Source organism: Cupressus sempervirens, chromosome 10 (genome assembly GCF_028749045.1).
Source record: "Cupressus sempervirens isolate cs-2001-9-10 chromosome 10, ASM2874904v1, whole genome shotgun sequence".
Classification (NCBI taxonomy): domain Eukaryota; kingdom Viridiplantae; phylum Streptophyta; class Pinopsida; order Cupressales; family Cupressaceae; genus Cupressus; species Cupressus sempervirens.
In genome coordinates, this window is record NC_143127.1 from 976,235,098 (window position 1) to 976,251,430 (window position 16,333).

The following is a 16,333-nucleotide window of genomic DNA, read 5'->3' on the forward strand; positions in this document are numbered from 1 at the left end:
CAATACGAAGTAGGATAAATACTATTTTAAATTTTTTAAAAAAATATATTATTCTTGTAATTGGTTAAATTAATTGAATAATATAACTAAATAGATGCAATTGTATCTTTACTTGAACCTAACCCTAAAAGATTGTCCAATTTAATATGCTCACAAAGACAAACTATACTAATATAGAAACTTTAACAACTACGAGTACACTTCCCCTATATTATTTCAAATTATAAAAAAATTAGCTTTAAATTAATATAACTCGACTCATTTATTAAAAGGCCACAAATATGAGCGGACGAATAAAAGCTTCATTTCATCTCACCACCCAACAAACTTGTTAACATGGTTGTGTGCTTAGTTCTGCATTCAATTTGAATTCTACACAAACCTGTCAGAAATTTCAACACCCCAACAACTCAACGAGCGCTTGAGATTCGATTCAATATATATTCTCATCTTTAAGTTGATTATGTCAACTCTAGCAGCATCCAATTAAGAATTCAAGGTTGAATTGGCATACATACTTTCCCTCAACGCTATTCTCTTACCATTGAAAAGTGAAGCCCTTTTTGTTTGAAATAAATAGCCCAGATCGATACTTGTTCTGTGTTTGAGATTAACGAAACAGTAAGCAATCTGAAGTGCCATTGCCATCGACTTTTATTTTTTGGGGTTTAATTCAGTGAATTTTTTAAAATTTTCTATCAATGATGAAAAACCTAGTTGGGACGACAGATGATGGCTTGACGAAGGACTTTTCTGTAAAAGTAGTGCAGAACGTTGACATGAACAAGAATACGTCATGGTTTCATTATCCTGGTGTCTGGACATCTTACATTCTCATTATTTTCACTGGATGGCTGATCATTTTATCTCTCTTTGGCTGCGATCCGGGAACGGCATGGACTGCTGTCAGTCTCATTCATTTTCTTGTAAGTGGTTTTTCCAATTATCTTAAGTTTTGTTAATTCATTGGCTAGCTGCTGTTTTCTGGGTTTCCAATAAATGTTGGAGAATTGGTTTCCTGGTTTACTTTAAATGTTCTCACAATCGCTTGAGAATTGGTTGTTAATTGATTTTAGGATTCACATGCATAGAATATATGTGAGATAATAAGTCGGGTACAATTTTTTTAACTTTATAATTCAATGAAAGCAAAGCTTCAACTCAATGTAAATAAATTCTCTTCCTGTTGTTTAGAAGTGGTAACTACATTGAGATTTGGCTTGAATCGTCATATATACATTTCTTCAGATCGAGGAAGGGTCTTTAGGGCATTAATTTGTGCTGGACCTTCAGTTGAAAGGTTTTGAGGTAGTTTCTCACGAATAATCACATTGCGGAGGAAGGGCCTCTAGGGCACTTATACCAAGCACTGATTTGATGAAAGGAGCATCGGGTTCTATTGACGTCAGGAAATGTATGCGAAGAGAATTTCTGTTTCATGTAATAAAATTTGCTCTTACCGTGGAGAAAAAACAGGATGTTTCACATAGTAATACAGTGATTAAAATCTGTCATGCGGGCTGCCTGAAAGCTTTGACCTCCCCTTTTCATAATGTGATATGTAGAAGCTCTTATTGATTTTCTTAGCGTCTTTTTGAGAATGGACGGGTGTTGATACAAGGTTCTTGGACTCATAAAATAACAGAGAGAAAAAAAAGACTGAGAATAGGTTGAATAGCTGATAAGTTATAACGTAAAATAAGGTAACAAAATCTTGTCTTGTCGTTTACAAGGGGGGTGATTGCAATGGAATTTAGTTATTCTCTGCTGCCCTCTTTCCCTGCTTGTCTGTCCGTCTCTGTTTAGGTAATATTTATATAAACATGTAAGCTATTTGTGCACTCTCCAGATTTGGAGGAATTGTGTTCAATGTATTTATGTGATCGACTTTGTGAATGTTTGGACATTCCATCAAAAGGAGGACTATATCCAGAGTCTGGGAAAAGGGCGTTTACAGTGTTGGTGTGATAAAGCCCATAGGTCTTTAGAAACTCCTAAATCAAAAAGAGGACTGCATATATACACCGCTAATCAACCATCGATAGGTCTTGTTAACCTCTTAGAAGAATTGTTTTGATGATAGCTACCCAGATAAATTGATAATGAGCTTTTACCAGCAGTATATGAGCATTGCCATCAATTTTGTCTGCCCAAAAAGTCCTTTTCCTTTCTTCTGAACTTCACTTTGTCAGGAGTTCTTCATGTTGTATAGAGACATTTTACTAGGAAATACATCTTTATTATTTTCCTTTGAGCTGCAGCTGAAGGCTGTAGCCCAGACGAGTCAGAAGAGAGAATCATTCAAAACTCATACTCCACAGCTGAGTTGGCGAACCAATGCTCTAACAGATAAGCAAGGAAGGAAAAAAAAAAAACTTTTCGCATTATCCAACCAAAGAAAACATATTAGAAGACAGAGCAAAGGGTTTTAAATCCCATCTCCTTTTTTCTTTTAACTAAAACCTTGAGAAGACAGGCTGTTCATATTTCTTGAAAAAGCAGTGCTTATCAGTGCTAGTAATTTCAATCTTCTCTATTATAGTGAATGCAAAATACATATTAGAATATAGAATTTTATAACATGACACGCTTCTCACCATTCTTTCACATGAATGTTTCTGAAACTTACAAACATTGATGCAAAGGTGATCACAGAGAGAAGTTTAAATACACATTGAGGACAGGAAAAATCAAGGGCTTTATGATGGTAGAGTTTATCTCATCTTCATCTTCATCACATCCATTTGCTACAGTGTCTTTGCCATGCACATATGCAATTGCCAATAGGTGCAAGTTTCATCCTAGCACTGAATGCAATGAAGCCCAAAGGACTGAGGATTGAATTTTTAAGCATAAAATCTTTTATTCTAAGACTCCTTTAGTTTATACGTTTCTAAATCAGTTAAAGCTTCTATAAATATCATATTCTATGAAAGTCTTTACATGATTCTTTGTCATGTCCCCTTTTCAAGTGCAAGTTGTTTGGAAATCCTTAGCCTATCATTTTATTTCCTGTAGTCTATTGGTGCGATGAAAGGAAATAACTGATAATTTAAATTGTCCAAAATTAACATTAAGTTGTATTCATGAAAAGACAACTTATATTCAATTTAAATATTATGTTTTCAAAAGGGGATGACAAAGTGTCACTAGTATTGGGGTTCAAAAGTGATGTTTAATTTAAAAAACTGCAGACACTTAAAAGGTTCCTAAGTTGCCGATTTGGGTTTGGGGACAGATTCAGGTTTGTGGGTTCGGGCAATTTTTTTTCCCCATTTGGGTTCGTGGGTGGGTTCGTGAGTGTATATATATGCAAAAAAAAGAAACTCGCATAGTTGTAAAATTAACTTACCAAGCCATTTCATAGTATGAATATATCAATGTTATTTGATTATTGATCAATGCCAAATGGCAAAGATAAATATTAAATACTCACTCAATCTCCAAGCCCTATCTATACACTTATCAATCTCCAAATTTCTTTCTTAGGGGTGGGACTACCACTTATTTCTGCCTCTTCGTTACCTTAGGATGGACTACACTTATATCTCCCAACTTCAATCCTAGGGTGGTCTAGCTTATTTCTGCCTCTCCAAATGTCCTATCATAAAATCGACACGTATATCTCCGAACTTCAGCCTACCAATGGAATGATGAAGTGGTGGATGATGAATGCAAGAATAATATAAGGGAAACAAACCAAGCAAGAACAAACAATAAAATCCGCCTTTAAAACCAATCTTCACCGCTAAAAATGAATAGAATTTTACCTTAAATTTGCTTTTACCAATAATCGGGTCCTCTTCAAGTTCGGATCAGATCTTAGAAATTTCAATCCTCCTTGCAAATAATGATGCCCTAGCAAAAATCAAAATTTCGACTTCCTTGAAATTGCCCACACATGCCAAAATTAGACCTTAAATCAGATTGTCCTTTCACCAAATAAAATCGCCAAATTCAGAAAGGAGAAAATGCTGCCAAGGATGGAGAAATCAGACTCAAAAAAAAAAAATCGCCCAAGCTGGAAAAAATTAGATTTGCTCCAAAATCGTCCTAGGGTAGAAATTTGCCTAAGCAAGAAGGAGAAAAATGCCGCAAAGAAATGGAGATTCTGCCCCAAAAATCGCCCAAGCAAGAAATTCGCCTCCCTTTCGAAGAAAATTGCACATCCAAGGAGGAGGAAAAAGGAATGAGAAAATAAGAGGAGGGGAAGCCCCTCTTATACCACACTTTTTGCCTCTCCAAGTGGGCCAACCTGCCTGGAGGGAAAACAAAAATAAAATAGTCCCTTAATTAATGACTCAAATTTAAATGCAACATTAAAATTACGTAGCCCTATAGTGAAATTGGCCCATTTAGTTGCTAGTCTTGATCAAAAATTGCAAAATAGAAACAAGGTAAGCCTAGGAGATGTCAAAATTTTCATTTAATAACACTTTGGCAATTAAAATATCATTAAAATCAAATCTAGATTCCAAATTACCAATTTTCTTTAACATTTTTAAAATCCTCTAGGCAAAATTTCAACCAAATTAATAAGATTTTGCAATTTAATCCAATTTCAACTTTGCAATACACTTTCAATTTTTTTTAACAAAATAAATCCTTTTCCTAGCAGTCAAAATTCAAACTCCAATTTCACTCTCACTATCAAAATTTCCATTTTCACCAAAAAAAATATTCAAGATTTCCAAAACAACTAAATCTAACAAATTCATTTTGAAAATGCTCAAGCTTATACAATTATATCAAATTTTCAAAAATCTGTCTAAGTCCAAATTTTGCAATTTTATCTCGCCAGATATCGTTCTAACCATCGAAAAAATGTTGTCGTTCAAACCTGTTTGGCCTAAGGATAAAATTACATGTTCTGAAAAAATCATGTTAGCTCTGGGCGAAAAACAAATCAAATCAAATCCCTTTTGGCTCGAAGGCATCCAAGGTGTATAATTTTCAAATCGAAAACCTCTGGACAACTCTGAAAAATTTGCTAAGGCAACTGAAAAAAGGGGGTCCCCAAAAGTTTTGGGGCGATGATGTGAAAACCTCACAAATGGGCTATGTCCTTTTACATTAGCTCGTCAAATATAACTCTAAGATCTTACAATCTATGTTCCCCCGAGTTTCCGGGACAGGGACGATAGGGGACGACGAGATGGTTTTTTGGGACGACAATTTTGTGTGCCGATTTTGGGGATCAGGGTACGACAAACATGGATGGCTATATAAATATAGGGATATTTTCATATATAAATTACATTTGATTCATATGAAGACATGGATACACCATGTTGGTTAAACATCATAGAACCTTAACATACAACATTTCAATAATCACACTCAATGCTCAATATGCTATAATGCATTCATAATTTGGAATTATTGTCAATGTGTATGTAATATTAAAATAATAACATAAAAATTTGACATAAACCCAAGAACATAATTTAGAATTCATTTTCAATAGCAACAAGAACAATAACACACCTTCCAAATTGAAACACACTACTATCATTTAGTTCTGAAACTACACTTCCAATTCAGTGTAAGTGGTCTGATATTAATACAAAAAGGTCCTCTATACAATTCTAATCATGATATAGGTTTGTTACAGTAAGATGACATCTTGATGCAACTTCCAATATTCACCATATCTTCCACAAAGGACTTAGATTAACCCAAGACCAACCAAGCATAGATGTATTGCCATAAAATGACATAAGGATGCATTTGGAGGTCTATAATGCACTTTTCAAACTTTCCTAGCACCTTGCAAACGGTGTGCTATATAACTGAGCATGTCGCATGATTGTAACAATATTAATTCCATGATTCTTAACGTGATGTTGTCAAATACTAATAAGAGGGCCCCAAATGGTAGGAATTAACTATTGAATGGTATTAAGCATGTTAGGGTGAACCTGGAAGGAGGGGCCCACTTTAAAATTAAAAAAGAAAATCTTTTATAAAAGAAAAATATTTTATAAGTGTTGATGTTGTCTATAAAATCAGGGACGTCCATCTGTCCAGGGGATTTCCAAGGCATCCCCAGTCGTCCTTGGGATGTATGGGTGTCCCCAAAAAGTTTCCTAAAGTCCTCGAGTTTCTGGGACGTTTCTTGGGAATTTTCAAAAAAGGGGGACGGGGTGGGGACGTCTCCTATTTGTCCCCAAGTCCTTGAAATGTTTCCGGTACTGGGACAGGGTTTTTTAGAGGGGGATGTGTCTCCGAGTAACACAGCTTACAATTAATACTGAGAAACAAAGAAGAAACATAATTAAGTGTATATAACCTGATCTCTCACATATCATCCTTTCCAAAATATCACACAAAGGTATGACCAACAATCCACGCACCAACAACCAGAATTTGCACCATTTCATTTGACAAGGGGAGGCTATGATCACAACATTGACTTTCATTACTATATCCCGAAACTCCCATTTGCATCCACAATTGGAAGATGGCATACTCGGTGCTATATATGATAAACTACATACATGAAATAATAATAAAGATGACATTGTGCATCAATTATAGGAGTAAAATATATCTTTGTTTGCTAATGAATTCATCACAAAGAAGAAGACTAGAGATGTTCAACCAAGGATTATAATTCATTTGGCTATACCATACTCTCTTCCTTGGCGGTATGCAACATATTTAAAGGATGTGACCATTGCCAAGAGAAACACAATTCTATCAACTAATCAACACTTACAACTATCCTAGAGTGCAACAAAGTTAATACAGACAATTAATAAGTTGATTGATAACCAATATTATCAAACATAATAATAGGCATTGAATTCCAATTACACCATCCCCCCAAAAGAAAAGGTTGTCTTTTAGATGACAATGTACATCGAGTAATATTTGGGAAGACTAATGGCAAGAGTATAGATAATGACTTGTACTGTGCACACTCAAAGTTATAGTTTACTTCGAAAATCAAATGAGGGTTTGGCAGCAATGCCCTTGACGGGGTTAAGGGGTAGTGGCCCTAGCAAGGTTGAAGGGTTGCACTCCTAGTGAGACCTCGAGGTAGTGCCCAAGGTGTACTTTGTGGCACGTTACAAGGCAAGGTCAAGTGGTAGAGCTCCTACTGCCAAGACCAATTTAAAACTTTTAGAAGCACTAAAAACTTTATGGCACACAACATTTATGTAACTTTTTAAGATTGCAAAAATAATGTTGAAGAAGCCGAAAATAGAGATTTCCTATCAAAATTATGATTTAGTCTTACTATCTAGTGAGATTTCAAGACATGTCATTCTACTATTTGCTTACGCTGTACAGATGGATGATACTGAGGTGACCATATGACATACACAAAAGTTGTTATTACATGTTTGGTAGGGTCCATCTTGTATGACCTAGGTAGCACCTCCAGTATGGCTTGCAACTTTTCCTCACATGCTGCTTGGAGTTCACATACGACTTTATTGTTTGCTTTGTTTACGACATCTTCCACACTTGTTGAATGCACTCCTCATTTATGACCTTGAGAATTCTATCTTGTATGGTTTTGAAATTCTTCCTGCAATCTTGACACTTCGTACAACTTCCGCATGACCTTGGCTTCCATTGACTATTACATTTTATTTTCTTCATGTGGTGTCTTGACTCCCTCTTATGTGTATAGAGTGCTCCCACATATGGCTTTTTTTGGGTTCCGTGTGGTATAAAAACTGATTTTTCTAGGCTCGTATGTTATCCTCTGCTCTTCCTCGTATGGTTGGATTTTTGCCTTGTACAACTATCTACATTTATCTACAAGCTAGTTCTCATATAGATTTCTTTCCGTATAACATGTCACCCTTGCCTACAACCCACATATGCCCTTGTTTTGTACGATTTCAATTCCCTCGTATGGCCTTACCTATAGAATGTGTTTTCTCGTGCAATGTATGGCAACAATGCCCTCCCTCTCGTGTGGTTCAAAGTCCTTTTTCTTTTAGTCATATAGATATTTTTTTCCAATAGAGTATGTCATTTCCTCGTTGCACCAGTACGAAATGCTTTGTCTCTCGTTGTATGACTTGCTTTCATTGTCATGCAACTGACTACTCCCCTCATATGACCTCAATTGTGTGTCTTTCTTTCCATATAGTACAATGATTGCTTGCTTGATCCTGTTGTTGACTTGGTGGTCATCGCCTCCTTGGGGACTCATGATATGGCTTAACCAACTCTCGTGGATTTGTTTAAATTTGGCATTTTTATCAAGTGTTGAAAGTTCGACCTTTTGGCACATTGACAAATGATTCTAACATTTAGTATCAAAGAGTTTGGTCATGGGTTCGAGTCTCCCTTCAGTGGTTGTCAAAAGATCAATTAGTGTTGAGCGGGAGATTGTTGACTTGGGGGTTGACACCTCCTTTGGAACTGGTGACATGGCTTAACCATCTCCCATGGGTTGGGTTAAATCTGGCATTTGTATCGGTCTTTGACAGTTCGAGCTTTCGACATAGTGACAAATGATTTTAATACCTATATGGTTGCTTGAGTTGCCTATGACTTCAATTTTATGGCTTGCTCTGTCCTAGTGTGTATGAACTATGGCGTATGGCCTTTAGCTCATCCTTGGCGTACAAATCTTGTAGTCTCCCTTGATTGTATGGAAAGTTCCATGTGTAGCATAGTAATGCAATTCTTTCCTCTTGTTAGTTCCTCTCTCCACCTTCACTCACTTTTCCTTTTTTCGTCTATTTTCTATCTTTGGACTATCAAATATAATAAATTTACATGCTTTCATCAATTTCTCCTCACCAAGAGTTGTAGCTTCAAGAAAATTACATGTTGATTGAAATACCTCATAATCCTCCATTTGCTAGTGGAATAATCCATTCGTGGAATTCGTTTCATCTTTGGGGCAATCTTCTAGCTTGAGCACACCTTTGTCATTTGGTTCCATGCCTTTTCTTCTTTCCTCCATTCCCATCTCTCCATCTTCTAACTTTTATTCAAAGGATGCCAACTCCTTACTGCCTAATTTTTCAGATTGATGATGTACTTCTTCCCTTTACTCTTGATTGATAGTGTGTTCTGCTTCCAATTGTGATTCGCCTCAGAAACAATCAACCAACCTCTCCCAGTAAGTGTGTTATACACCTTCTTTTCCAATAGGATAACTACAAAATGTAAGAAAAGGCATTGTGTGCCAATTGTTACCTTTTGTGCCTTCACTGTCCTCAATGACTTAATTCCAATTTGTTCAATACTAACCAAGTGGAAGGTGGTGGCCAGATTGCTGGCTTCTCCAAGCACTTTCAGGTTTCTTCTTGCAGCATATTGACTCCCAACCTTTTGCAACATCAATAGGCCCATGATCGTTTGTTTCAGTACGACAGTTTGAACACATTGCTACACTAGCAACACTCAATTCATCGTCTATTGAAATCTCTGCCTTGATCGGGTCACATATTGGCAAGATTTTTCTACAGCTAGCCAAGCCACTTGCAACAACTCAAACCACGTGCAACAAGGTTGAGATCATCAAGGAAAATAGTAATACTTACAATATCCTTTGAATGAAGAATTACAGACAGAAGCTTCAAATATCAGTAAGGATGGAACACAATTCATAATATTCTATGGAAGTTATCAACAAGATAATCAAGATGATAGAAAGTACAGTCGCATGAAATATTTAATAAATGATTTGGGAACTGAGAAATTTCGGTCTGTTGTAGAACATTACTATTAACAAATTTGGTGGTTGTGTAATGTCCCCATCCATGACATTAAATTATTTAATATAGATTTTGTGATTTCCCTTTATAGATCAAATATCTCATTTTTCCTTTTGTATTTATCCATCACCCATTGATGAGTTCTAAAAGTTTTTATTATTCTATATATACTTCTTTCATTCTAAGAGTCGTGACTTTACATAAATAATAATTATATTATATTTGATAATATAATTATATTAATAATAATATTATATTATATGATAATATTATTATCATTTCATTCATTTTTATACTTCAATATTACTATTATAGTATGGTATATATGTGATATTATATTGTAATTATAATATTATATTATTATTAACTTTATATTTTCAGCTTAATATAATTATATTATTTTATATACATTATCTATCCTTTTAATATTATAAACTTTATATCTAATAATTGTTTATTATTAAATCATATCTCAAGGTGGGGATATCACAATCCTCCCCTCTCAAATTTGCTTGTCCTCAAGCAAAGATTATTCACACAACCTTTCTGATAGATCTAACATACACAACATGTATTTAGGTGCAATAAGACCTAAATGATTTATCAAGTATACATCTTAATGCACGAAAACACAAATTGGACACAAAGTAGACACATTAATGCATGAAAACACAAAGCAGACACATGAAAACACGATGTAGACACTTGAATTCTGAAAAACATGAAGCAAACACAAAGTAGACACATAATACATGCATTCTTCATTAACGCCTTTTGATTCTTTGATAGAATTCTGCAACCACAATTGATTCATACATGTACATATAAGTTTCAAGAAAATGTGAATCATGATAAATTACTCCATGTTAACCTCAAAAGATGGAAAGAGTTAATGTTATCCAAGTTGCCTAGATGCCAAATGTGCAAATGGATTCCCTCGAAGTTTGCAAGTCCAAGCCCATGTCTTGAAGGATCACGGGTCGTTGACCCCTACCTTATATTGGGACAAAGATCCAATCACTTGGAACTTAGACAAGCCTCTCCTTGGTAACATCACTGCCTTCTCTTATTGGCCATATAAGGAGTAATATTAATTCTGATATATCTGATCATATAATTATATCAAATCAATGAAGGATAGAGTAGATGAACATATTATATGAATTTACTTTTAGGATCAGACGGTATAGATGTTATTCCAAGTTGCCTAGATGCCAAATGTGCAAATGGATTCCCTCAAGTTTATAGGTCCAAGTCCACATCACAAAGGATTATGGATTGCTGACCCCTATCCTATCTTGGGACAAAGTTCCAATTGCTTGGATTTAAACAAGCCTCTCCTTGATAACACTTTCTTCCTTCTTAGCCAAATAATAACAAGATTTAGATATAATTCTCTTGTATATAATTATAATTTTTTAAACTGATATATCTCAAATGTATAAAGGACGCTGAGATTTTGGATTTTTTTATATTTGGTCGTGCATGGGATGAAGGTTGGTTGAACACGGTTGGCTATCTAACAAAAGAATATGCGAAGTTGAAGTGGAAACGGATGATATGTAGATAGCAGGGTAGACAAGAGGATAGCACGGTAGCGCAAGATTGTAAGGGATCAAACTTTGATGCAGTAATGAGCCATAAATTCCAAGTGGTTTTTCTGGTAAAATGATTTATCGACAAGATTGAATTTTGAATAATCAAATTGTAATGTAGTGCTTTTATGTAATAGTCAGGGGTGAACAAGTAGTAGTATGTAAGTAGAGGTATGAAGAAAAGGGCATCAAACTCTAGTTAACCACACCCCACACGCCACAACAGAATAGTGTAGTTGAACGTCGGAACAGGACAATCACCGAGATGGCTCGTTCCATGCTCGAACATAGACATGTTCCGAAGTAGTTTTGGGCAGAAGCAGTTAACACTGCAGTTTATTTGTTGAACCGGTCACCCACAGTGGCGGTCAAAGGTAAAACTCCGGAAGAGGCCTGGTCAGGTCACAAGCCCAGAATTAGTCATCTAAAGGTTTTTGTTTCTCTTGCTTTTGTTTGGATCCCTGATGCTCCATGCACCAAGTTGGATGCTAAGAGTTAGAAACTGATGCTTGTTGGATATAGCAATCTTCACAAAGCTTACCCCCTGATTGATGTTGAGACATCTCGTCTCATATACAGCCTTGATGTAGTCTTTGATGAGCAATGAGGACCCTTCATGCCTGTTTCTCCTGTTCTTGATCCAGTAGACCAGCCTATGCAGGCTCATGATTTGGGAGTTCGGCTTCCATTAGGTCCACTTGATGGGAGGGCTCCAATAGCTCTTGCAGCTCCAGTTCTTCCAGTGATACCTGTACAGACTCCTCTGGCTTCTCCTGCAGGATCACCTCACTTTGTAGATGCTTCACCTAAGTTTGATTCAACTTCTTCTGATGAGGATCCTGTTGATCAAGCATCTCCTAGTACTACTGTTGGTCATTCTCCTATCTGGCCTAAGTGGTGGGCTAAGACACTTGTTGATCTTCATGATGATGAGCTCATTGATGGGAGAATTGCTCGAAAAAAGAGCAAAACTACAGATTCTGTTAACTTTGCTCTTATGGACAACATTCATAGTGTGTTTGAACCTCAAACATATTCTGAGGCTAAAGGAATTCCAGAGTGGGAATAGGCCATGACATCTGAACACTAGAGCTTGTTGAAGAACAACACTTGGGTCCTTTCTGATCTTGCCTCAGGGAAGAAACCCATTGGCTGCAAATGGGTCTACAAAATCAAATACAAATCAGATGGTACTTTGGATAAGTACGAAGCTCGTTTAGTGGCGAAGGGCTTTTCTTAGCGTCAAGGCATTGGTTATGAGGAGACCTTTTCTCCTACTGCAAAGATGAGCACCATCAAATTAGTCCTAGCCATGGCAACACAGTTTGGCTGGAAGGTCCATCAAATGGACGTCAAGAGTGCTTTCTTGAATGGTGATCTCCATGAAGAGGTCTACATGACATAGCCTCTTGGTTTCAAGGTTGTTGGTAAAGACCATCAGGTTCTCAGATTGGTAAAAGCTCTCTATGGCTTGAAGCAGGCCCCTCGGGCATGGTACATCAAGATTGATAAGTACCTCAATGATCAAGGCTTCAAGAGGAGTTCTTCAAACTCAAATTTGTACATCAAGACTATTGACAGTGACATCATCCTTCTGGTTATCTACGTGGATGATCTGATCATCACTGATAGTTCGACATCTTTGATTCAGGGAATCAAATAGAACTTATGCTAGTCTTTTGATATGACTGACCTTGGGCTCATGGATTATTGCTTAGGTGTTGAAGTTTGGCAATAGTCTTCTAGCATATTCATCTCTCAGTCCAAATATGCTAGAGCTCTGTTAGACAAATTCCGAATGTAGGATTGCAAACTTGCATCTACACCCTAAGTCACAAGGTTCGAGTTCGAATTTGAGTTCGGCAACTACGAAATTCAGATAAAATTTGAGACCTCAAGAAAGTCCGAAAAAATTCGACATTAAATTTGCCTATATAAATTAATTTTTAAAAACTATAAATAATAAAAATTTAAATTTATATAAATATTATACAGAACAATATTATATTTTAAATCGATAAATTATATCTACTACTATTTATCACATAAAATAGTAATATTATCTAAATACAAAAAACACTATATAAATAATAATAATAATAATGATGTTGATAACATAAAAAAATTAAAAAACTAAAATATCACAGTATAATAATATTATCTAAGCATATAAAACTATAATATAAATAACTAATATTTACCACTTATAATTATATTTTAATTCGACTTCAGATATATAGACTTAATAACATTAAAAATTAAAGATGTACCCGACAGGCATTACAATTATTATTATACAAATAATAAAAATAATATTAACACACAAAACAATAAATAAAAATATATTACAAATAAATAATTTGGAGTAAGATCATGAAATCTTGACTTTATTCGATCGTGTTTGAAGCCGATGATGATTAATGTGTTCCGCTTTTCGTCCATGACTTTAACGTGAAACCTTTGCATAATAGCGCTCTTAGAGACGATAAAAACACAAACATAAACCTTTGTGTAAAGCTCTAAGAGATGATAAAAACACGGATAGAGAAAACACGGATTAATGCCTCTGCGTGTAGGTAAAAAAATGCCGGAAACGCTTGAAGACGTTTTATTAAAGATTGCTTGATATATCCGTACGAATATTAGGCGAACTTTAACGAATTTTTTGTGCTATTTTGAAATTGCGGAATTTCTAACCTGATGGCTGAAATTCGCTGAACACTGTGACTTAGTCTACACCTATGGAGAAAGGTCTCAAGTTATCCACAAAGTCCGATTCTCCTTCCGTTGATAATACTACATACAGGCAACTAGTAGGCAGCCTCATCTATCTCTTTGCTACTAGGCTTGATATTAGCTTCGCAATCAACTATATTTCACGCTTTATGATAGCTCTTGAGGTTGATCATTGGATGGCAGCAAAGCCTGTGCTTCGTTATGTGAAGGGCACTTCAGATTATGGACTTCTGTACTCTTGGAGTTCTAATTCTAAACTCAGTGGGTTCACAGATTCAGATTGGGCACGCTCTATTGATGATAAAAAGTTAACATCTGGATATGTGTTCAATTTGGGATCCGGTGCAGTCAAATGGACCAGCAAGAAGCAGCAGGCAGTTTCTCTCTCTTCTACAGAGGCTGAATACAGAGGGACTGTTAAGGCAGGATGTGAAGCTGTTTGGCTTCGTCGGATGCTTGGGGATATGCAGATGTCACCAGCGGGACCGACTACTCCGTTTGTTGATAACGAAGGTGTTATTAAGTTAGCACGGAATCTAATCTTCCATGAACGAACCAAGCATGTAGATGTTCATTGTCATTACATACGACAGCTGGTTGAAGACGGGACTATAGATCCGCAATATGTTCCTACCACAGATCAGACTGTAGACATTCTCACCAAGCCTCTTGGTCTTGATAAGTTTGTCAAATTTAGAGGATAGCTTGGTGTGTTCGATAGATTAACCATTAAGGGAGGGTATTACAATAATAGATAAGTCGTCTATTATTAGTTAATGGTTATCTTGTAAATATCTTAAGCTTTAGTTTGCTTTCGTTTTTTGCTTTCTCTAGAATAGAATGTTTCTATTCTTTACAATTGTTTCCTAAGGAAACATCGTTTGATTCTTTTGTATAAATTGACCTCTTGGTCTCTGTTAATAACAAGCAAGTATTTAACAATTACCTCGTAATAGTACTCAAAATAAGGTTTGATATCAAGAGTATTGGCCTCCTAGAATATCAATGATATTCACCAAGTACTCTTTGAGTAATGGCCTCCCAGAATGTTGAGATGCAAGACATTCACTATATACTCATTGTTAGATCTCATAATACAAGTTATTGTAAAATCGTCACCTTACAACAACTTCTCCAAATACAAGTGACGATCATTTGGAAGTCGTCACTTCCTCATGATATACATAGGGGGTAGGCCCATTAAAATCACATGGTCACAATATATGAACCAAGGTCCTCTTGACTGTGACAATTTATTGATCAATGGAGAATCCATCTCATCATGGATCACTCCCTCTTAATCAATAATACAGAGATCATTGATGGTTAATAACATTTAATCTTCTCCCTCTCTTTCAAGATTAATATGTTAGGCTCCCTCTGAATCTCAATCTCCCTCTTCCTGCCATAACATTCTTGGAGAAAATGATCAAGACACATAGCTCTTATTATACATAATGAATTACAAAAATAAGAGAGATAAACATAATACTCGAGAATAATAAATGGTTCTCCATAATAAGACCATTATGATGAAATATAGATATTTTAACATTTTATTTCCTCAATAAGACCACATATACTTATATTTTTCATATTTTAAATGCCTATCATATACATTAACATATTGATTAGTGCAAGACAATTATAAATATCATGGAATCATAATATATTATGAACTTACCTTTATGTTTCCTTTTTGTTTTATTTGAAAATGGTATTTTCTTACCTTTGTTTTCTCTTTTTATAGGACTTGACAAATCATCCATATAAATTACCTTTCAATGCACGATGAATAGGCTTGACTCGTTTGCCATGGTAATATACAAACATATAAGTTGTCGGCTATGTACTTTCACTTGTCCAAGGCTTATATGGTGGCGTCCACATCACCTTTCTCATGCTATCAACTTCCACTAGTCTTTGTATTACATTTAAGGGATTCCATTTTCTTTTTAAGTTCTCAACTTTCCTTCCCCCACTTTAGGGCCAGTCAGTGCCCGATCCCTTTAACCTCTGCGTTATATGTCAAAATTATGACCATTGTATATACGGTAATACTTCTCTTTTAATATCTTTGTGTAACTGCATACCACCATCCACCTGGGATATATATATATATATATATATATATATATATATATATATATATATATATATATATATATATATTGCTTGGTATTTTCCCCTTTGTCAGCGGTATTGTCTAAATTGGATGATACTTCTCTGGCATGCTAGTCATGTTTGGCATACACTTGTTTTTGGATGCTCATGATTAATCGTGCCTTTCCCCTCACAATATATGTT

At 35.5% G+C, this 16,333-nt stretch overlaps 1 protein-coding gene across 4 annotated transcripts in view; it reads left to right on the plus strand.

The window, feature by feature from the left end:
* The first annotated feature begins 310 nt into the window (after window positions 1-310).
* LOC149537235 (uncharacterized) overlaps window positions 311-16,333 on the plus strand; it is a 103,850-nt gene continuing 87,827 nt past the window's right edge. The window contains exons 1-2 of one of the 4 annotated variants that reach the window (XM_089807434.1): window positions 311-621; window positions 766-926. In XM_089807434.1, the coding sequence (XP_089663560.1) occupies window position 621; window positions 766-926 (162 nt within the window). In that variant the 5' untranslated portion in view covers window positions 311-620. Of the gene's footprint in view, window positions 927-16,333 lie in introns of all 4 variants that reach the window. The other 3 variants (XM_089807436.1, XM_089807435.1, XM_089807433.1) reach the window with 3 other exon arrangements.